Source organism: Loxodonta africana, chromosome 7 (assembly GCF_030014295.1).
Source record: "Loxodonta africana isolate mLoxAfr1 chromosome 7, mLoxAfr1.hap2, whole genome shotgun sequence".
Classification (NCBI taxonomy): Eukaryota; Metazoa; Chordata; class Mammalia; order Proboscidea; family Elephantidae; genus Loxodonta; species Loxodonta africana.
Genome location: NC_087348.1, coordinates 94551885 through 94572357, shown reverse-complemented (window position 1 = coordinate 94572357; position 20473 = coordinate 94551885). Strand labels below are relative to the sequence as shown.

The 20473-nt window shown below is 51.7% G+C and overlaps 1 protein-coding gene across 1 annotated transcript in view; it reads right to left on the bottom strand.

Annotated features, from left to right (window-relative positions):
* MYO7A (myosin VIIA) overlaps nucleotides 1-20473 on the bottom strand; it is an 81815-nt gene that overhangs the window by 25328 nt on the left and 36014 nt on the right. Inside the window, exons 17-30 of the mRNA XM_064288733.1 lie at nucleotides 19768-19862; nucleotides 17442-17526; nucleotides 16706-16924; nucleotides 16154-16261; nucleotides 14962-15171; nucleotides 14336-14539; nucleotides 13864-14040; nucleotides 13396-13485; nucleotides 11846-11973; nucleotides 7335-7461; nucleotides 6421-6540; nucleotides 5639-5812; nucleotides 4214-4441; nucleotides 2459-2629 (exon numbers count right to left, since the gene is read on the bottom strand). Coding sequence (XP_064144803.1) covers nucleotides 2459-2629; nucleotides 4214-4441; nucleotides 5639-5812; nucleotides 6421-6540; nucleotides 7335-7461; nucleotides 11846-11973; nucleotides 13396-13485; nucleotides 13864-14040; nucleotides 14336-14539; nucleotides 14962-15171; nucleotides 16154-16261; nucleotides 16706-16924; nucleotides 17442-17526; nucleotides 19768-19862 — 2136 coding nt within the window. The remainder of the gene's footprint in view (nucleotides 1-2458; nucleotides 2630-4213; nucleotides 4442-5638; nucleotides 5813-6420; nucleotides 6541-7334; nucleotides 7462-11845; nucleotides 11974-13395; nucleotides 13486-13863; nucleotides 14041-14335; nucleotides 14540-14961; nucleotides 15172-16153; nucleotides 16262-16705; nucleotides 16925-17441; nucleotides 17527-19767; nucleotides 19863-20473) is intronic.

Genomic DNA, 20473 nt, shown 5'->3' with positions numbered 1-20473 from the left:
CCTCCCACGTGTCATGGTCTTGCCCACATTCCTATCAGCCCACCGCCACACCCATTACTCTGTTTTCTCTTATTCAACCAATGTCAGTAGAGGCTGCCTCTATGCAGGCCCTGGGGGTTCAAAGTTAGGGAAAACATGTGCTCCACTGCCAAGGAGCCCCCAGTCCAGCCCGAGAGACAGGAGGGCCAGCAATCCCAGCAGACACACTCTGCATGCACAAGGCCCAGAGGCAGGGAACAGCGAGAGGCATGTGGGGAACCGGAAAGTCTATGGCTAAGCAGAGGTGTGCACGCGAGGCTGGCCAGGGAGGAGGGGGGATAGGAAAATGGCGTGTAAGAACCAGGTCACTTGGAGTTGTGGGCCAAGCCACAACTGCAAGATTGGGCTTTTGACGGAACTGACCCAGGTGAATCTGGGTGTTAGAGAGATCATACATAGTGTGGAGATGGGTCTGGAACCTGGAAGTAAGGAGAGCAGTGAGGGGATATTGCAGCTCCCAGCAAGAAATGATAAGGTTCAGCTAGAGCACCAGCATTTCATTTATTTAAAAATATCCTCCCAAACCTTAATCAAACCCTAGTCACCAGCCCTGTGATGCTGCAGTAGAATTGGAGGGATCAGAATGAACTCACTGTTTTTTTTTTTTTTATTATATGTAGACACAGACATAGATAAAGATACACGTGAATATGTGCCTATCAGGACGTACACTGCCACATTTCCATCTGCTGAGAGGGCCTGAAAGCAGTGACGTCCCAGAAGCGGTGAGTATTTAGGGGCCAAGGTACTCAGTATCTCCGAGTGAATCTTAAAAGTTTCAGAAAAATTAATAATACGTAAACCCTGTTGGCACAGTGGTTAAGAGTTCGGCTGCTAACCCAAAGGTTGGCAGTTTGAATCCACCAGGCACTCCTTGAAAACCCTATGGGGCAGTTCTACTATGTCCTATAGGGTTGCTATGAGTAGGAATTGACTCAACAGCAACGGGTTACACACCTATGCAGACCGTTGTGATCCACAGGGTTTTCATTGGCTGATTGCTTTGAAGCAACAACGTGTATGCAGAGAAAAACAATAAGGTGGAATGTGTGCAGTATACAGCAGTTCCAGTTCTTTCAATTAAGTCTGAAAATTTAAACTATGCCCCCCACTCTAAAAACAATACTCATTCACACCTGTTCCTCTGCAAGAGGTCTGGCCCACTGGGCTCTGAGAGAACAGAGGCCACGTCTGTCCTGTTCACGGCTGTGTCTCCAGGGCCTGGTACGGTGCCTGCACACAGCAAGTGCCCCGAACGAGATGAATGCATGAGCAGTGGCACCCAACCCAGAGCGTGACAGGATGGGAGGGAATAGGGAGCGGCAGGAGGTCCAGGGAAGGGGGGGGCAGAGGCTGGAGAAGTTTGGGAGACCAAGTGCACAGGCTTTAGCAGCTAACTGGACGTGACCTGTGGGGGTGGGAATGCCAAGTACAGAGGGCAGGTTTCTCCCTTGAAGGACCCAGGAGGCTACACCCGGGAGGCTGAGGTGGACAGGGAGAATGCATCTCTTCTGGGGTGGGCTGCAGGGAAAGGGAGGACCTCTGCGGGGAGCCAGGTCTAGGTGAAGAAGGGGGTGCAGTGAACATTCAGAGAGAGCTTCAGGCTGGTGGGGAGGTAAACAGAGAAGGTGAAAGGGGGTCATCGAGCACCTGGGCTAGGGAAGAGGCCATGTAGAGTAGGAGGATGAGAAACTGTTGATTTGTGAGCCTTCTGTCTACTTATGTGCAAAGATGTTTCTACTCCTATACAACATGGGCCTGGGATGGGGAGCCCACCGGTCCTCTACCAGCAACAGCACACCAGCAATATGGCCTCTGCCCAGCACCTCCCCTACCCCCTTCCTCGCCAGTATACCCCTGCGATACCTGGGCAGGCCCCTGACCTTGAGAAGGATCTACCCAGGGCTGGTTATGGGCCTGGGGCTTTAAGCAAGAGGGGTGGTGGGTGTGCCTAAAGTTCTCCAGGGAGGGGGTTGGAGCAGGAGGTCTTTCAGGGAAAAAAGAGTGCACTTTCTAGAAGCTTCCTCCAGCATCCACCAATGCTCCTGAGCTGTGGCTCCTGGGAAGCTGAGAGACTAGTGAGTGGCTGGTGCAAGTCCGGGAGAGGGGATCCCAATCACCAAGAGTCTATTTCCCTCACGTGGCTGAAGAAGTAGTTTTGCTCCCTCTCTGTGTCCCTGGGACCCAGCCCAGAGCAGGTGGCAGAAGACATGAGTGAACTGACATGCATGTGGTGGGAAGGCTGCTGCTGAGAGGCAGGAGGACAAAGGTGCCATCCTGCCACCCATTCTGTTCCCTGGCAGTTCCACGGATGGACAGATGTCAAGTGAAAGTTACAACCTCCTTGATGGCTCAGGTCCTTGCGCCTCAGCCTGGGTTACCAGAAAGCCCACCACCACAGCCCTCCCAGCCCTCCTACCTTCTTGTGGGCAGCAATGGCCAGGTGGGCCCACTTCTCTAGAGTCTTCAGGGGCGTAATTTCACGGTCCGGGATGTAGGTGGGTACAAGGTTCAGCAGGCGCTCCAGGATCATCTCAGAGCCGTAGTCTACAAAGTACTGCTGTGAGGCTAGCTCGGCCAGGTCGTCCTCCTAAGGTGGTGGAGGAGGCCTGGGTCACACATATGGCCCAGATCACTCTGGAAAGCCCTTCCAGAACACCGAAGCCCCAGGCAGCTCTCCTGCCCTTCCTTCCTGTAGCTCTCAGACACTGGCCTTTGGGACCTTGTGTTTTCACTGATTCACCACTGAATTCCTGTCTGCTCAGTGAGATCGTGAGCTCCCTAAGGGCAAGGCCATGCCCTTTTTGTCTCCTGGGCCCTCTCAACACCAGAGCCAGGGTATATGACTTGGCCCAAAGAGACCAGCCAGTCCACTGGTAATGGGCCAGTCTCTGCATGCTCAACCCCATGAGAGAGCCACTGGGGTTGACAAGCAAGAGGAGACCCTGCCCTGGAGGTGGGGTCTCAGGTGCCACTGGCGATGTTCAGAGTGAGGGGAGTGCCCACAACCACTATTCCCATCACCACTACTACCATCCCCTCAGGGGTAGGCTATACTGCAGTGGCCTCAGAGAGCCAGGCTGGCACAGGGCATTTGCCCCTTCTCTGACTGGGACTGGTGCACAGCAGCACCAGTGATGCCTGCCTGGGGCTCCCCAGGGCTCTGGCAGCAGGGGCAATAGAGAAAGGTTCTTGGTAGCCTTGAGACAGTAGATGTTTTCCAACTACTTTCAGAGTATATCAGATTTTTCTACAACTGATATGGCTGTACTAATGTATACTTACTGAATATCAACCCAGCTTACTACCATCATACCACCATTACCACACCACCATCATTAACCACAACAGCAACACCATCACCACAAACACCAACACCACCATCACTACTACTACCAACACCATCCCACCACCACGATCACTACTACCAACACCATCCCACCACCACCATCACCACTACTACCACACCATCCCACCACCACCATCACCACTACTACCACCACCATCCCACCACCACCATCACCACTACTACCAACACCATCCCACCACCACCATCACCACTACTACCACCACCATCCCACCACCACCATCACCACTACTACCAACACCATCCCACCACCACCATCATCACTACCACCACCATCATGACCTTTACCATCCTCTTCATTTCTATCATCTCTACCCTCATTCCTCCATCAAATCACCAACAGAACCATATGTATCATCAGAACCATCATCACCGTTATCATCAGAAGCAAAACAACCACCTTGCTCCTGTCCTTAGAAGGAGACAGGAGAATACACATTTGCAAACTCTGATCTAAATGAATGGATCTCTTACTCATTTAGAGCAGAGTTAACTACAGTAACTCAGAACAATAAAGCCAGTAACACTGAAGTGTGTACTCTGTGCCACACACAATCACTACAGTGGTATAGGAATACCTTCATAATATTCTTCAAAGCCTTTGCTCCTGTAATTTTATCTCATCTTCACAACTCTCATGATGTAGGTAGTGTTAAATCAAGTAGAAGCCTAGATAATGTCTAAACTCAATCAGGATAACCTGAACATAGCTAATGGTGGGTCATGGGCAGTAGCGCTCAGCCCACATTTGGAAAATGGGTGGCTGTGAGCCAAGCAAACTCAGCCAGAAGATTTCCTCTCACTCACCTTCTCACACCTGTACTCCCCAAATTTGACTCCTCGCACCACCTGCTGATAGATGAGGTTGGTGGCCACATTGTCTTCAGAGGGGTTATGCCAGGGTGTGAAGACCTCTTTGCGGAAGAAGAGACGCCATGGGGCATTGCGTTCCTGGGCACCCTGCTCCTTGGCATACTGCTCACACTGAGAGATGGCATCCATGACATGGTCACTGCCACTGCCCAGGGAGGACACCTGTGGGCACGTGGTGGTGGTCACAGGAGAGAAGACCCCAGTGGAAGAGCTGGCAGCCACACAGGGAAGGACTATAGGAGCCACCAGCTGTGCCAACTGTTCTTGTTCAGATGGAAAACTGGAGCTCAGAGAGAGCACCGACGTGCCTAAGGTCTCCCAAGAGGCAGACCAGAACTAGGACCCTGGATCCCAGCCACAGGCTCTGAGCCAACACACCCAGTTATTGTCTTTCTAGCATCGGCTTTGGGCGCAGCCACACAAGAGTTCCCACTTCCTAGTGTAAATCTTTTGTGAAACTGACGCACAAATTGTCAGCAAAAATATAAGAACTATCTGTGTTGGGTTGGTGCTGAGTGCTGTCGAGTCTGCTTTGACTTATAATGACCCCATATAACAGAGTAGAACTACCTCATAAAGTTTTCTAGGCTGTAATATTTATGGGATCAGATTGCCAGGTTTTTCTCCTGTGGAGCAGCTGGGCGGGCTCAAACCTCCAACCTTTTGATTAGCAGCTGAGTGCTTAACTATTGCACACCTGGGCTCCTTTTACAGGTTAAAAAATCCATGCAAACTGTGCCCAACAATATAGTTCTGTCCTTGGACCTGCCACAGTTGGGCGACACCTCTGCTGTGTGTGATGTTTCTGGGTGTGGAGGCAAAATCACCCAACCCAGGCCCTGCTCGTCGAAGAAGGCTCCAGGCCAGGTGTGGGCCCAGGGGATGCTTATACTCCAGCTGGTTATGAACAAGCATAAAAGAACTACCATTTGTTGAGTGGCTTCTCTGTGTCTGTCTCAGGTCCACCAACCTGATAAAGGATTATATTCCCATTTGTAGATGAGAAAACTGAATCTCAGAGAGCTGGAATGGCTGTCCGCTGTCTAGCCCATCAAGCCATACTCTCTCTCCAGCACCAGGGAAAGATTAATTCTGCCTGAGTACATAAGATTGAAGCGAGCTCTTGGTTGCAATCTGCACTGTGATGTTGGACTTTTCCTTAGGTGCTTAAGAGCACTCCACAATCCTAATGAGCCAGGCAGAGCAGGTATTGCCGCTGGTTTACACAGGAGAAAACCGAGGCCCTAAAGGAGCAACCCATGCGAGGTCACCTGAGCCAGTAGGTGGCAGCACTGAGATAGGATCAAGAGCTGCCAAGCCCAGGAGGGACCCAGGAGGAGGGGCTTCCGGGCCCCATACCTTATCAAACAGGGCAATGTAGAGGGAGAACCCAAAGCGGTCCTTGAGTGAGATCTTGTCGGCCAGCGCGTTGCAAAGTTCTTTGGCTGTGGTTGCTGAGTCTGTCAGCAGGGTCTTGGTGGTACCATCCATGAACGTCACAGGCAGCATGATGGGTTTCTTGGACTTGGTGGCCTGGAAGTGACCCAAAGGGGTTTATGGAATCACTTTACCTCAATTTTTTTTTTTTTTTTTTACCTCAGACTTGCTCATGTTCCCACCTGCCCTAGGGCCCAGCGCCAGGACATCTGGGGAGCCTCTGAGCTTCTGGCTCCCTACTCTTGTGGGGTTAGAACTGTCCCTGAGGCCTAGGCTCCCAGCATTCCACAGGGACACTGCCTGTCCCTGATCATAGGTGCCCAGGGAACCCACCCCAATCGGACCTTTAGGGTTGAGAGGGCGGGCTGGGAGGGCAGGCATTCCACCTGCCAGGTACTTCTGCCCTCATTTCACGTAACCATCCCAACACCCTGTGAGATGAGTATCGTTGTCCCCATTTTGCAAATGAAGCCACTGAGACCCAGAGGGCACCCTTGCTTTCCCAAGTCACTCTAACCGTAAAGCAAGCAGATGGGAATAAGTTGTCCTTTGGGCCTTTCCTGTTCCAACAGACCTGGGATTTCAGAACTGGAGTGTGGGTCCCAAAGCAGGGGAAGTTTATGGGGCACCAGAGGAAATTGGAGACATGCACACATGAATACACATGCACACACACATGTGCCCATGTGGGGCCAGGGCAGCACCTGCAGCTCAAGCCAGCTGGGTGGCTGTGTCCGTGTCCCATTCACAAAGGTCCTCCTCAGCCGCTCCTCACAGTACGGGGCATAGCCAGGGGGCCCCCCATGAATGAAGTTCCGCAGGTACTGCAGACAGAGGACCAGGGGAGGTGGGACTGGTGGACTACCTCTCCCAGCCCCCACTCCAGCCTCTCTTGGCCGCCCTCACTTCCTCACAAGTCTCCTGTCCCCAGGCCCTGCCCTCACACTCAGGCCCATCTGCCTGTGCCCTCGTCTGCTTTCCATGGCTCTCTGCTGCCCTCACGATCAAGTCCGCGAAACTTAGCTTGCTGGCAAGGCCACCACAATCTGGCCCCATCTGTCATAGCTGCACATCCTGCCTCACCTCATCAGGCACATACCATACTCCCCTCTTTACCTAGCTTAACTGTGCTTCTTCCTTCAGGGCCCAACTTAGGCCTCACCACCTCCTCCAGGAAGCCTTCCCTGACTCCTTCCAACTGGGCAAGAGCTTCCCTCTTCATAGCACTGACCTGTAGGGTAGTCCTGCTGTGACTAATTCCACCTCTGTCCCCAGAACCCAGGGCCTGATACTGAGAAACAGTTGAGAAAGTAGTCTGAGCTGACCTAAGTGCTTGCCTCAAGACAAGTTTTCAGACAGCCCCGGAGACACTGCTGCCAAATTTGGTCTCCTCGCAAATAAAAGGAGGCTGCGGTGAGGATAGAGTGAAGTAGTGGGTGCCTGGGAGGAGGGAGTGTTGGGAGATGGTGAGGCCTGAAGGCACTGGCCCTGGGGCCCTTGTTACAAAACTCTTCTGCCTCCCAACCCAGTGGTGAGCTTCCTCCTTTTGCTCTCCTCACTCAGTGCCAGGACAGAGCCAGTCCCCCTCTGCACCCTAGGGGCCAGACCCCTGCCCTACCTTAACGAACTTCTCGGAGGGGGCGAAGCAGCCCACGCAGAGGGACACAAGGATCCAGCCCCGGGCGTAGCTGCTCTTGGAGGGGTTGTGGGTGAGCTGCTTGCAGATCTGACAGTAGATCTCATCCCTGGGTATCCGGGGAGGAAGGAAGGGAGACCTGCTCCAGAGGAATGGCCCCGAGTCCCACCCTCCGAGCAGCAGGTGGAACACTGCGCAGCTGTCCCCTCCACTTGCCCAAGGTGGCCCAGGAGGACATAGAGCTGGGTGGGGGAAGGCTGAGCCCAGGCCTTGGGGGACCCTGAAGAGGGTTCTTGCTAAATTTAGAGACAAGGTCACGAAGCATGAAGCACGTTTCTAACTCCGATCCAGATTCCACGTGCCAGAGCCCCATGTTCCAGAGAGTGGTGAGTACCATGCTCTGGGCACAGCAGCCACAAGCCACCAGCAACCACACTCATCCTGCCCAGCTGGGTGATCAAGCCAAGTTAGTTCTCCTCTCTGGGCCCCAGCCCACAGTCATGGCAGAAAGTCCAACGTCTACTAGTGGCAACTGGTAAAGCAGAGACAGGAAGTACATCTGGGGAGTCTACGGGGTATGAAATGAGTAGGAACTTGACTTTCTCTTGATATATTTCTATAATGCTTGACTATTTAAGCGGCCATGTATAGCTTTTAAAATCAGATTAAAACAATGAAAACAATTTTTTTTTTAACTTTAAGGGATTTTAAATAATTGCTTTGCCGAAAAGAGAGAGAGAGAGAGAAGTCTTATAAAGCACCTAGCACAGTGCCTATCTTAGTAAACCTTCCATAAAAGCAAGTTGCAATTATTGTTGTTGTTGGGAAAGATTCTTCCCTTCTACAAACTGGATGCTGTCTAAGTCAGCTGCCTGCCTGTCCAGGGCCTAGGGCTTGTAAAACCCGTCGGCACTGAATCAATTCCAATTCACAGAGACCCTAAAGGGCAGAGTGGAACTGCCCCATAGTTTCCAAGGAATGCCTGGTGGATTTGAACTGCCAACCTTTTGGTTAGCTGTCGTAGTTCTTAGCCACTACGCAACCAGGGTCCCTGGGCCAAGGGCAGGACCTGGAAAGATGAGGCGACCACCAGGGAGCGCGCAACTGCTTCTCTTCCTTCCCAGAAGGGCAGGCAGGGCTGGGCAGGAAGAAGTTGTTGTTGTTGTTGTTGTTGTTGTTGTTGTTGTTGTTGTTGTTGTTGTTGTTAGGTGCCGTCGAGTCAGTTCCGACTCATAGCGACCCTATGCACAACAGAAAGAAATACTGCCTGGTCCTGCACCATCCTTACAATCGTTATGCTTGAGCTCATTGTTGCAGCCACAGTGTCAATCCACCTCATTGAGGGTCTTCCTCTTTTTCGCTGACTCTTTACTCTGCCAAGCATGATGTCCTTCTCCAGGGACTGATCCCTCCTGACAACATATCCAAAGTATGTAAGATGCAGTCTCACCATCCTTGCTTCTAAGGAGCAATCGGGCTGCACTTCTTCCAAGACAGATTTGTACATTCTTTTGGCAGTCCATGGTATATTCAATATTCTTCGCCAACACCACAATTCAAAGGCATCAACTCTTCTTCAGTCTTCCTTATTCATTGTCCAGCTTTCACATGCATATGGCAGGATTGAAAATACCATGGCCTGGGTCAGGCGCACCTTAGACTTTAGGGTGACATCTTTGCTCTTCAACACTTTGAAGAGGTCCTTTGCAGCAGCTTTGCCCAATGTAATATGTCGTTTGATTTCTTGACTACTGCTTCCATGGCTGTTGATTGTGGATCCAAGTAAAATGAAATCCTTGACAACTTCAGTCTTTTCTCCGTTTATCATGATGTTGCTCATTGCTCCAGCTGTAAGGATTTTTGTTTTGTTTATGTCGAGGTGCAGTCCATACTGAAGGCTGTGGTCTTTGATCTCATTAGTAAGTGCTTCAAGCCCTCTTCACTTTCAGCAAGGTTGTGTCATCTGCATAACACAGGCTGTTTATGAGTCTTCCTCCAATCCTGATGCCCTGTTCTTCTTCATGTAGTCCGGCTTCTTGTATTATTTGTCCAGCATACAGATTAAAAAGGTATGGTGAAAGGATACAACCCTGACGCACACCTTTCCTGACTTTAAACCAATCAGTATCACCTTGTTCTGTCCGAACAACTGCCTCTTGATCTATGTGAAGGTTCCTCACGAGTACAATTAAGTGTTCTGGAATTCCCATTCTTTGCAGTGTTATCCATGATTTGTTATGATCTACACAGTCGAATGCCTTTGCATAGTCAATAAAACACAGGTAAACATCCTTCTGGTATTCTCTATTTTCAGCCAGGATCCATCTGACATCCGCAATGATATCCCTGGTTCCACGTCCTCTTCTGAAACTGGCCTGAATTTCTGGCAGTTCCCTATCGATATACTGCTGCAGCTGTTTTTGAATGATCTTCAGTGAAATTTTGCTTGCGTGTGATATTAACGATATTGTCCTATAATTTCCACATTCGTTGGCTCACCTTTCTTGGGAATAGGCATAAATATGGATCTCTTGCAGTCAGTTGGCCAGGAAGCTGTCTTCCATATTTCTTGGCATAGACGAGTGAGCACTTCCAGCGCTGCAACTGTTTGTTGAAACATCTCAATTAATATTCCATCAATTTCTGGAGCCTTGTTTTTCACCAATGCCTTCAGAGCAGCTTGGACTTCTTCCTTCAGTACCATTGGTTCCTGATCATATGCCACCTCTTGAAATGGTTGAACATCGACTAATTCTTTTTGGTATAATCACTCTTCCATCTTCTTTTGGTATTCCTTCCATCTTCTTTTGATGCTTCCTGCATCCTTTAAGATTTTCCCCATGAAATCCTTCACTATTGCAATGAATTTTTTCTTCAGTTCTTTCAGCTTGAGAAACGCCGAGCATGTTCTTCCCTTTTGGTTTTCCATCTCCAGCTCTTTGCACATATCATTATAATACTTTACTTTGTCTTCTTGAGACGCCCTTTGAAATCTTCTGTTCAGTTCTTTTACTTCCTCAATTCTTCCCTTTGCTTTAGCTTCTCGACCCTCAAGAGCAAGTTTCAGAGTCTTCTCTGACATCCATCATTAGAAGAGATTATCTAATTCAGTGGTTCCCCAATTTTGAGATTTCATGGATGAGTACAATTTCAAAATACATTCTGGAGGTTGCCAACTTTTTCTCACAACAAATAAGGATATTTAAAACACAGCACATGTGCACTCACACACACACATGTACACCCTGGTGTCTACTATGTATATCACAATCGTTCCATAAAACAAAAGTAATTTTTTATATCCAAAGACTAGGAAGGGCAAAATCTCAGAACAAAGAGTAGTTCTTTAAATAGAACAAATTTAACTTTAGAAACATCTCTATTTTCCCCATCTTGCCACAGACCAGTGAAAACTTCATCAGCTGTGTCTGGGAGCCACTGACCCCATTCACTTTATGGACGGGGAGACTGGGGTTGAGAGAAGGGTAAGGTTAGTCGTGGTCCCTCAGCGAGCCAAGGGCAGACCAGAATCAAAGCCCTGACTCTTGGTCCAGGCCTCCTGGCACTGTATCCTCTAGAAGTGACAACTTTAGTTATGCTGGGGAGATAACTGTGAGGCAAACCCTGGAGGTGAAGTAGTGGGTGGTATGACCATCTCTGGTGAGGTAGGAACCAACCTCGAGGAGCAATGAAAGGAGGCCTGACTGGAAGGCAGGAGATCTGGGGCCTAAAAGACCCTGGGCAAGTCTCTTCCCTGCTCTCGACTTGAGTTTGCCCATCGGTAAAATGGAGTTAGTCTCCCCTCACCCCTGATCCTGCCATCCTCCCGTCTAGAATGCACAAGTTCATGGGCCAACTCTCCTAACCAACATGTCCTGTCCAGATAAGGTTCTCTTAGACAAATACTACTCATTTTCCATCCTTTGACCCAGTCAAGCTGATTCCTTAATTTCCTGGTGACTCCTAATCACCCGTCTCCTCCCAATACCCCAGAGACCTGGGTAAAGGCCTCTCCTGGGTCTGAGTGGGGAAGGAGGCATTTCGAGGACTCCCAGGCATGCTGGCCACGCTAACTCTGACCACGGGGCCTGCACTGGGAGCACGGAGGGTGAGCAGGCAGGTGTAGGGTTAAAGCAGAAAATACATGTAGGATAATGAGAATCACTGCTATGGTTTATTGAGTCCTAGTATGTTCCAGGTCCTGTGCTAAACACTTAGCACAGTTTTATCTTCCCACAACCCTATGAGGTAGGTACTATCATTATCCCCCCTTTACAAATGAGGAAATTGAGGCTTAGAGAGATGAGAGAACTCGCTCAAGGTCATACAACTAGCAAGCAGCAGAGCTAAACACAGGCCTGTCTGGCTTAATCTGTTGCTAAGGTGACGGAGCCAGAGCTTAGCCACCAAAAGCTCGCCAGGACCCCACCCCGGAAGTGCAGGGTGCCCTGCCTAGCCGGTGCCCTCCCTGAGCCCCCACCCCAGACACTGACCGGAGTGCTGGCCGGAGAATGCCATTGCCGATGACAAAGTGCAGCTTCTCCAGATTGGAGGTGGGCCGGTCCTCCAGCATGCTGTTGCCCTGCACTGTGGACTCCCCATCATGAAGCCTCTTGGTCACCTAGGCCAGGGGGAGGGCACAGGCTTGACCAGGGCAGGGTGAATGGACCAATGCCTGAGTCAGCCCGTTTCCCCGAGAGCAATCCCAGGAATGAGCCAGAGGAGCTGGGCTCCCTGGCCCCTCGGATAGACACACGGCTTGGCTCCTCCCTCACCCCCGCCCCCTTCAGAAGAGAAGTTGGATCAATGACAGCCCCACACAGCCCAGGAGCACTGGCCTGGTCTGGGGAATCTGGCTCCTCGGCAGCCTCCTAGACAATGCTTCCCCCACTCCCTCTCCCTGGGAAGTCTTTTCAGCCATGATGGGGACCTGTTGTCTCCAAATGGGACCCATAATCAGGATGGACCCCATGCATACAACTTCTGGGACCCAAAGGACACCCCAGATTCCAGCCATCTGGTCACCATCACCCAGTCACCAACATCCTGGCCCTGAAGCAAAGAACTCAGACCCAAGTTCTTACAGAATGAGTTTCTCTTCTCCCATCCCTCACAGCCCATGACACCAGTCCCTCACTCTGCCCAGAAGAAGCTGGGTGAGAGAGAGGGTGAGCGGTGGGAGCGTATCACCGTAGTCACGTATACTGAGAACTCACAGCCATTGTCTCACTCCCTCTTCCTAGGAGCCCCATGGCGTGAGTATTTTCTTCCCTGGGTTCTTTGGATACCAAGTGGCAGAGCTGTGATTTAAATCTGGGGTAATATGGCTACAAGACTAGATTTGAGCCCCCGATGGATAACAGGACAAGGGCAGAAGCAAAGCAGGCTGTGGAAGCCCCAAAGCGGAACCTCTGACTCTACTGCAGAGAGGTCAGGGGAGGCTTCCTGGAGGAGGTGACCCCAGGTAGAGAAGGGGAAGGAGGTATTTTAGGTAGAGGGACTGGTGTTAGGGGTGTGAGGGAGCTGAGCTGTAAACGCCTTGGTCTGTGCCTGCCTGACCTCCACCAGCCTGGGCACTCCTGGGCCCAGGGCCAAGACAGTGCTTGGAGAAGGAGAGGTGAATAACCCAACGGATTAAAAAATCATCATGCAAACAAATTAATAGTGTTGATGCTGGATGAGGCCTCTTATCCCACAGAAAAGCTTTCAACATTTAAAAGGTCCTTGGGTCAAATGCAATCCAGTCCATCCTGCAACAGGAAACATCCTCTCTGTCACTATCTGCCACTCCAACCCCCACTCCTTCTCTGAGAAGCCCCCTCTAACCCCAGCCCCAACTCCTCGAACTCTTGTCTGCCTAATGGTCTCCCACACTGTCCTCCCCGGGCCAGCCAGGACCCCTGAGGACAGACAGTGTCCACTTTCCTCCTGGTCCCCCTCCTGTGTCCCTCCCAAGCTCAGCCTCGCCCCAGCCTGGGCCATCTGCAGCAGCCACCTGCAGCAGCCACCTGTGGGCTGCCAGCCCCCTGGGGACTGCTCTAACCTCTTCTGTCAGTTTAGACTTCTTCTTCAGGGTCAAGTGCACAAGCTTGTGCCTCACGCTGCTCTTCTTCTGTCCCTCAGGGAGCTGGGCCTGCAGGACCAACAGGGATCCAGGTCAAGTGACTTGGCAAAAAGTAATGACAAGACCAGCTGAAAACATACAATGTCTGTGAGCTATCTACCACCCCTACCCACCACGCCCACTCAGTAAAGTGCAGTAACCCACCCAAGGCCTCCCAAGAAGTTGATATTGGTGCTGGCTCCGCACGCAAAGTTCCTATCTGCTCTGCCACGAGGCCTCCTTGGTTGCGGTACGCACTTTACAGTTTACGACACGTTTGTTGCCTGTGAGTGGATGAGCTGGGAGGGGGCTGGCAGAAGTGATTTTTAGGATGTGCACCCTGTGAGGATCCTGAGCCTGGGGACACAGACCTGAGAGAGACATTGGCCGGAAGGCACCTGGCCTCACCTCACCCTCGCCCTGCAGGGCCTGCAGCTCCCTCTTGTATGTCTTCTTGCCCAGGGTCTCGTAAATCTTGGTCATCACAGGGATCTTCTCGCTGCCGTCACTCATGGCTGTGTGGTACTTGGGCTCAGGGAGGTCGCCCATGAACCGGAGGATGGTGATCCAGACTGCCAGGGCCGCCTGAGGACGGAAAGCCAGTGAGGATATTGCCAAAGAGATCAAAATAACCTGGCGATTGGGGGAGATGGCTAGAGAAGTGCCCACAGGAGGGCCATTCTGAGCCGGTCACGTGACCATGTTCCTCAGAATCTGGTCTGTGTGGGCCTGGCCCCCGCTGGGCGCCGAGTGCAGGCTACAGTCAGACCTGAGCCCTGCCCACTAGGGCCCACCACCCTCAGCACTCACACTGCACCACCAAGGGGAGTCCACAGCCCCAGCCCCCCCAGCAGTGACCCCCAATCAGCAGGAGCCTCACCAGCTGGTCACCCTCGTCGTCGTGGAACAGCAGTGGCTGCTTGAGCGGCCGCCTGGTGTAGGTGTGTGTGGTGGTGCCCTGAAAGTAGGTGGCTGCGAACTTGGCGAATTTATACTCAGAGAGGTCCTCCTCATCCTCATCGGGCAGAGGCAGGGCTGCGTCGAGGTCCTCCTCCACCATCTCCCTCCGCCCACACTCCAGGTCCTGATGGGGACAAGCAGGTTTTCTGCTGTGCAGGTTTGGACCACCAAGTGGGGAGGCCTGGGGCAGACTCAGGACTGGGCAGCAGCCCTCCGGCCTGTCCCTTCCCCCACAAGGTGGGGAGCTGTGTTCATCTCGTGTGCTATCCAGAGCCTGGTACATGGTAGGTCCTCAATATATGAATGAATAAAAGTTTAGGAATCCCCCTAGAGTGGGACACAGTGACTAGCCCAAGGTCACAAGGCAGGCTGGTGGTAGACAGGCCCTGACCCAACTCATCACTGCTCCCCTCTGCTCAGAGGGGGCCAGGTGGACTTCAGTGCAAAGGGGCACAAGAAAAGAAAGGGCCACCAGCCACCTTCAGGGGTACCGAGGCTCCCAAGATAGACATGGGGTCTCTGGAACCCCTGTTCCCAGCCTGGTACCTCGAAGCCACTAGGTGCCTGGCCCTCTTGGCCTGGTAAGCTGCCTGAAGTCCCAAGGAAGCCAAACATCTTGTCCACCATATCCGAGTGATTGATAGGCTCATGGCGGGCCCTCTCCATCTGCTCCAGGAGCTCCTTCTTCCGCCGCGCCTCCTCTTTCTCCTTCAGCTCTCGCTCTGCGTCCTCACGAGCCAGTTGGGCCAGGCGCTCCTGGGTGGTTGGAGTGATGCAGAGGAGATGGATGTCAGCACTGGTACCACAGCCTCAGGGAGTAGGCTGCCTGTGGGAGCCCAAGAGAGCCGCCAGAAGCTGGGGCCTCAGTCCCATCCTCTACCCAGGGCCCTGCTGACCACTGGGAAGAACTAAGCCTCAGGCTTTTCCGTGTGGGGCCAGCTCAGCTCAGCTGTCACAGTCCTATGCAGACAGATGCACAGCTGCACAGCACTTCTGGGCCACAGGAAACCCTCTCGACAAGCCCAGGCAGCAATCCCACTTGTCCTTCAGGGTATCCCTGGGGGATGACCTCCTCCAGGACGCCTTTCTGATTGATATCCCCCCATCCCGAGGGGACCGCGCCAACCCGGAAATCCCACTGTCAGAGGTTTGACTGCTGCCCAACAGAAATATAATTGCAAGTATACATCTTAAAAAAGTAAAAGGAATAGGTGAAATGAATTTTAACATATTTTATTTAACCTACTTTTTCCAAAATATTATAATTTCAACATGTAATCAATATTTTTAAAAATTAGTGAGATATTTTATATTCTTCTTTCTTTCCTTTTTTTGGATACTGGACTTCAAAATCCAGTGTGCGCTTTATGCTGAGAGCACTTTCCCACTGGGATTAGCCACTTTTCCAGGGCTCAGCAGCCACGTGTCTGGTGGCTCCCGTATTGGGCAGGGCTGCTGTCTTGGTGCTGTCACCCAGGCTCAGGCTTTTGAACCTGGGTGCTATTTCCCAGTTACAAAAGGTACTCCTGAGGGCACTCTGGAGCCCTCTGTCCTTCTGCCAGGCACAGGATTAGGCACCCAGGAAGAGCTCAGTAAACGTCTGCTGAATGGATATAGTAGGAATACCTTTTGAACGAGTAAAGGAAGGTTGCATGGATGAATGATGGCTGGCCCAAAGTGGATAAAAGCTGCGGATCAAACGAATGGCAATCTAAGGAGCTGGGATTTCTCAGCTCACCTGATGCTTGCGTTCTGCCTCCTCCTTGGCTTTCTTGGCGCTCATCTCCTTCCGGAGCTTCTCTTCCTCTGCCAGCCGCATTTTCTCAGCCTCCAGACGCCGCAGGTACTGAAGGGAAGCACAGTTGGGTGGGCAAAGAAAGTTATGCAGCTGTTATCACAGCCCCTCTTACCAGCTCACCTCACTCCCAACCCAGACTGAGTCCTGGGACTCGGTGCAATTTTCCCAAACTATTTGGCAGGTAGGGAAACTGAGGCAACTAAGAAATTCTCAAGGATACACAGTGGGTTGGGGCACCACTGATCCCAAAGCCAAATCAGGTTTGCCTCTGTCTCCCAAAGATTCACAGGAGTGCCTGGAGCTTGTCTGGGAGAATGGAAATAGAGGGGTGTGGCCCCAGTTGATGGATTCTTCAGAGAAGGCAAGGGGCACTCCTGCCTCTCTAGGCCTCAGCTTCCTGAGACAACAAGTCAGGGTAGAGCAGTGCCCCCCAGAGGACATAGTCCTGGTAGAGCTCTGAGCTGTGGGCACTGTGGACCCAGGACCCCTCACCTCACCCCTGAGGCGCCGGTGCAGCCGGCGGGCGATCATGCCCCGGGCATAGGCCTGCACGGTGAGCACAGCCCAGAGGCGGTGGCGGAAGGCCTTGCGCACCAAGTAGGCACGGCAGCGGGCCTGGAACTCAATGATGCTCCGGCGGGCCAGGCAGTACTGCTGGTGCAACTTCCGGGAGCGGTGCAGGGCCTGCAGCCGCAGGAAACCCAGCCGCATCTGCAATGACAGCCGTCCAGTGCTCAGAGCCTGCTGCCCCCTTTCCAGACTGACCCTGCATCCCTGAAGGCATGGTTGTCTCCTCTCAGGCTGGGGCTCCCCATAGCTAAGCTCTATCTCCTCTCAGACTAAAGTTTCCTAGGGAATGGCTTTGATTTCCCTCCTCAGACCGGGAGCTGCAGCCAACTGGACTCCTTCCTTTCCACCTTCCCAGCCCCAAGTCCAGGGTCCAGCCCAAACTGTTGCTCCACAGAGCCTTCCCCGAGGGCTCTAATCTCCCCAGTGGGCTCACAATCCACCAAAACGTTCCAGAAGAAAAGCGACGGACATTGCTGACCAGTTGGGAAAGCCACAGAAGAATCAGACCTGGACTTTGGGCTGAAGGAAGGGGAGGGGCTGCTTGGGGCAGTGGCAAGAGGCCAACCATGCCAGGCCATCCTGATTCAGGCTGCCATGGCAACGGGGCTAGGTTCAAAGGCCTCGTGGGGTAATGAGCAGCCCCCTCAGGGAGGATCACCAGCTCGTAGTTCTTCCGGCAGTTGTGGCCCCGCCAGTGCCTCTGGATCAGTGTGGCAGCATTCTTCAGCTTCAGGAAGTTGGACCTGAAACGGCAGCAGTGATGTGAGTGGATCTAAAGGCAGAGAACCAGCACCCTGATGTAATCAGAGTACAGGTGGGGTCTGGAATCAGGAGACCACGACTGAGTTCCAGCTCTGTAACTTCCCATCTGTATGACCTTGGGCAAGGCATATAGCTTCTGTGCCTCAGCTTCCTCATTTGTGAAATGGGTAGAACTTAATATCTGTCCTGCATGCCTCACGGATTGGTCACATAAGTCCACTAAGCTAAGCGTCAAAAGATGTTTGTTGAGCAAGATCATGGAAGCTCCACAGACACATTCAAACTCCCTGAGGGACAAGATTACTGGGCTGAGGACTGTGGGGACCATAGTCTCCAGGAACATCTAGCTTAATTGGCATAACATAGTTTATAAAGAAAATCTTCTATATTCTATTTTGATGAGTAGCATCTGGGGTCTTAAAAGCTGTGAGTGGCCATCTAAGATACTCCACTGATCTTACCCCATCTGGGACAAGGGAGAAGGAGGAAAATCAAAGACACGAGGGAAAGATTAGTCCAAAGGACAAATGGACAACAACTTCCACCAGACTGAGTCCCGCACAACTAGATGGTGCCTGGCTACCACCACCAACTGCTCTGACAGGGATCACAATAGAGGGTTGCAGACAGAGCTGGAGAAAAATGGAGAACGAAATTCTAACTCGCAAAAGAGACCAGACTTACTGGCCTGACAGAAACTGGAGAAACCCTGAGAGTATGGCCCCCAGACACCCTTTTAGCTCAGTAATGAAGTCACTCCTGAGGTTCACCCTTCAGCCAAACATTATACAGGCCCATAAAACATAAGACTAAAGGAGCACACCAGCACAGGGGCAAGGACTAGAAGGCAAGAGGGGACAGGAAAGCTGGTAATAGGGAACCCAAGGTCGAGAAGGGAGAGTGTTGACATGTCATGAGGTTGGTAACCAATGACACAAAACAATATGTGTACTAATTGTTTAGTGAGAAGCTAGTTTGTTCTGTAAGCCTTCGTCTAAAATACAATATTAAAATATATGTGTAAAAAAGTTTTAAAGGAGATGTTAGCTGAATTAGTAAATGTATGAATAAATAGATTTATGAATAAATAAGTAGAAGAGTAATAAAAAAAATAAAAGCTTTTAACAATTTATTACTGACTAACATCCTCATTTTTTATAGATGAGGAAACTGAGACTCAAAGAGGTTGGGACTACAGCCCATGTCTCCTGACTGACTCTGAGTGAGTTCAGTGCTGTTTCCTCCACACACACGAGGATGATTTCACAGGATGATAGTCACCATCAGCTTGATAGAGGTCAAGAAGCACAGAGAACACACATCAGACAGCAGATGTCGCTAAAGTTACAAATAAATAAAGGAAGGGTGAAGGGTGAATGTGAGTGAGCCAGTGAGCCAATGCCTGATGCACACACAACCAAGTTAGCAACTGTGGAAGGGGGTGGACAGATGCATGGATAGACAGATGGATAGATGGCTGGATGGATCCACAGATAGATAGACTGGTGGATGAAACAGATGGATGGACAGATGGATGGATGGAAGAACTGGCAGACGAATGGATGGATGGATGGACGGACGGACGGACGGACGGACGGATGGATGGATGGATGGATGGACAAATGGAGGGAGGGAGAAAGTGACCAGATGAACTGCAAAAGGGGCAAGTTGTAGGATTTTGTGGAGTCTGAATCATACTCCACAGTCAGCCCTGCCCAGCTGTGAACTGTCACAGGTATGCACATGTCCCTTACCGGGAATATGGGATGTACCTTGTAACATGTGACTTTTCTTTGGGAAATTTCATTAGCCTCTGAGACTGGCAGAGTGTGCATATTTGTGCCCTTTGTACCCACGTGTGCATGCGTGTATGTGGGTGAGTGCACCGTCTTATTCAGCATTCATGTGCATGGATGGGTCACATGTGACCGATGTGCTCGTGTGTTCACCTGTGTTTGCATGATCCTGCTATGCATAAAGTTCTGTCCAACTGGAGGGAGGGCTGGGGGCTCAGAGGTGAGGGAGGGAAGGCCGGAGAAGTCAGCAGGGCCTGTGTGTGCACATGAGTGCTTGTTTCTATGTATGTACACAGATGTGCATGCTTACTTCTGATATTGTTGTTGGGAATGCGGACAGAGGTGAGCCAAGTGCGTGCACACACGCACATGCACACACACTCATGTGCAGGCTGTGATGGGCAGAAGTTGGTCCCGGGCACGTACCTGTCTTTGAACCCCCGGATGACCTTCTGGAGGAGGATGACTCTGTCGGTGATGGCCTTGTCACGCTCCACCTCCAGCAGCATGTCGTGGTGGTCCTGGAAGGCAGAGCCCCTGAGCAGTGCGCCTCTAACATCTCCTCTCAGGCCACCATCTCAGTCCCAGGGCCCTCTTTCCCTTCACTTGGAGCCCAGACCTAGGACTCAGCTGGCCCCATAGGCTCCCAGGCCAGCTCTGGCCCTGTAGGGTAGCTTCCCACGGCCATGGGTACAGGCAGAGGTTGGGGCTACTTCCTGGAGCCTGGGTGGGACAAACGGAGCAGGAGCAGCCAAATTCTACTGGATGGGGTCAGAGGGCCCAATATATACACACGCTGGCTTTATCTCCTTAGTGTCTCTGCCCAAGACCCTGCTTTTCTAGATATCTCTGGGTGTCGGCCCCTGTCCTGAGCCAGCCGCCATCATTCCTCTCCAAGGTCTTGGCAGTAACCTCCTAACCAGTCTCCTGGCCTCTGTTGCTCCCCCCTGCCCTTTCCTCACAAGTAGCCTTCCTAAAACACAAATCTGACCATGACCTTAAATACCTTTGGTGATAACCCTACTGTTCCTGGGGTCAAGCCTGATTCCTCATGCTGGCACTCAAGGCCTTCTGTGATCAAGTTCTGTTGACTTCTCCAGGCTTCTCTTCCTCTCCCTCTGAGTCCCAGCCC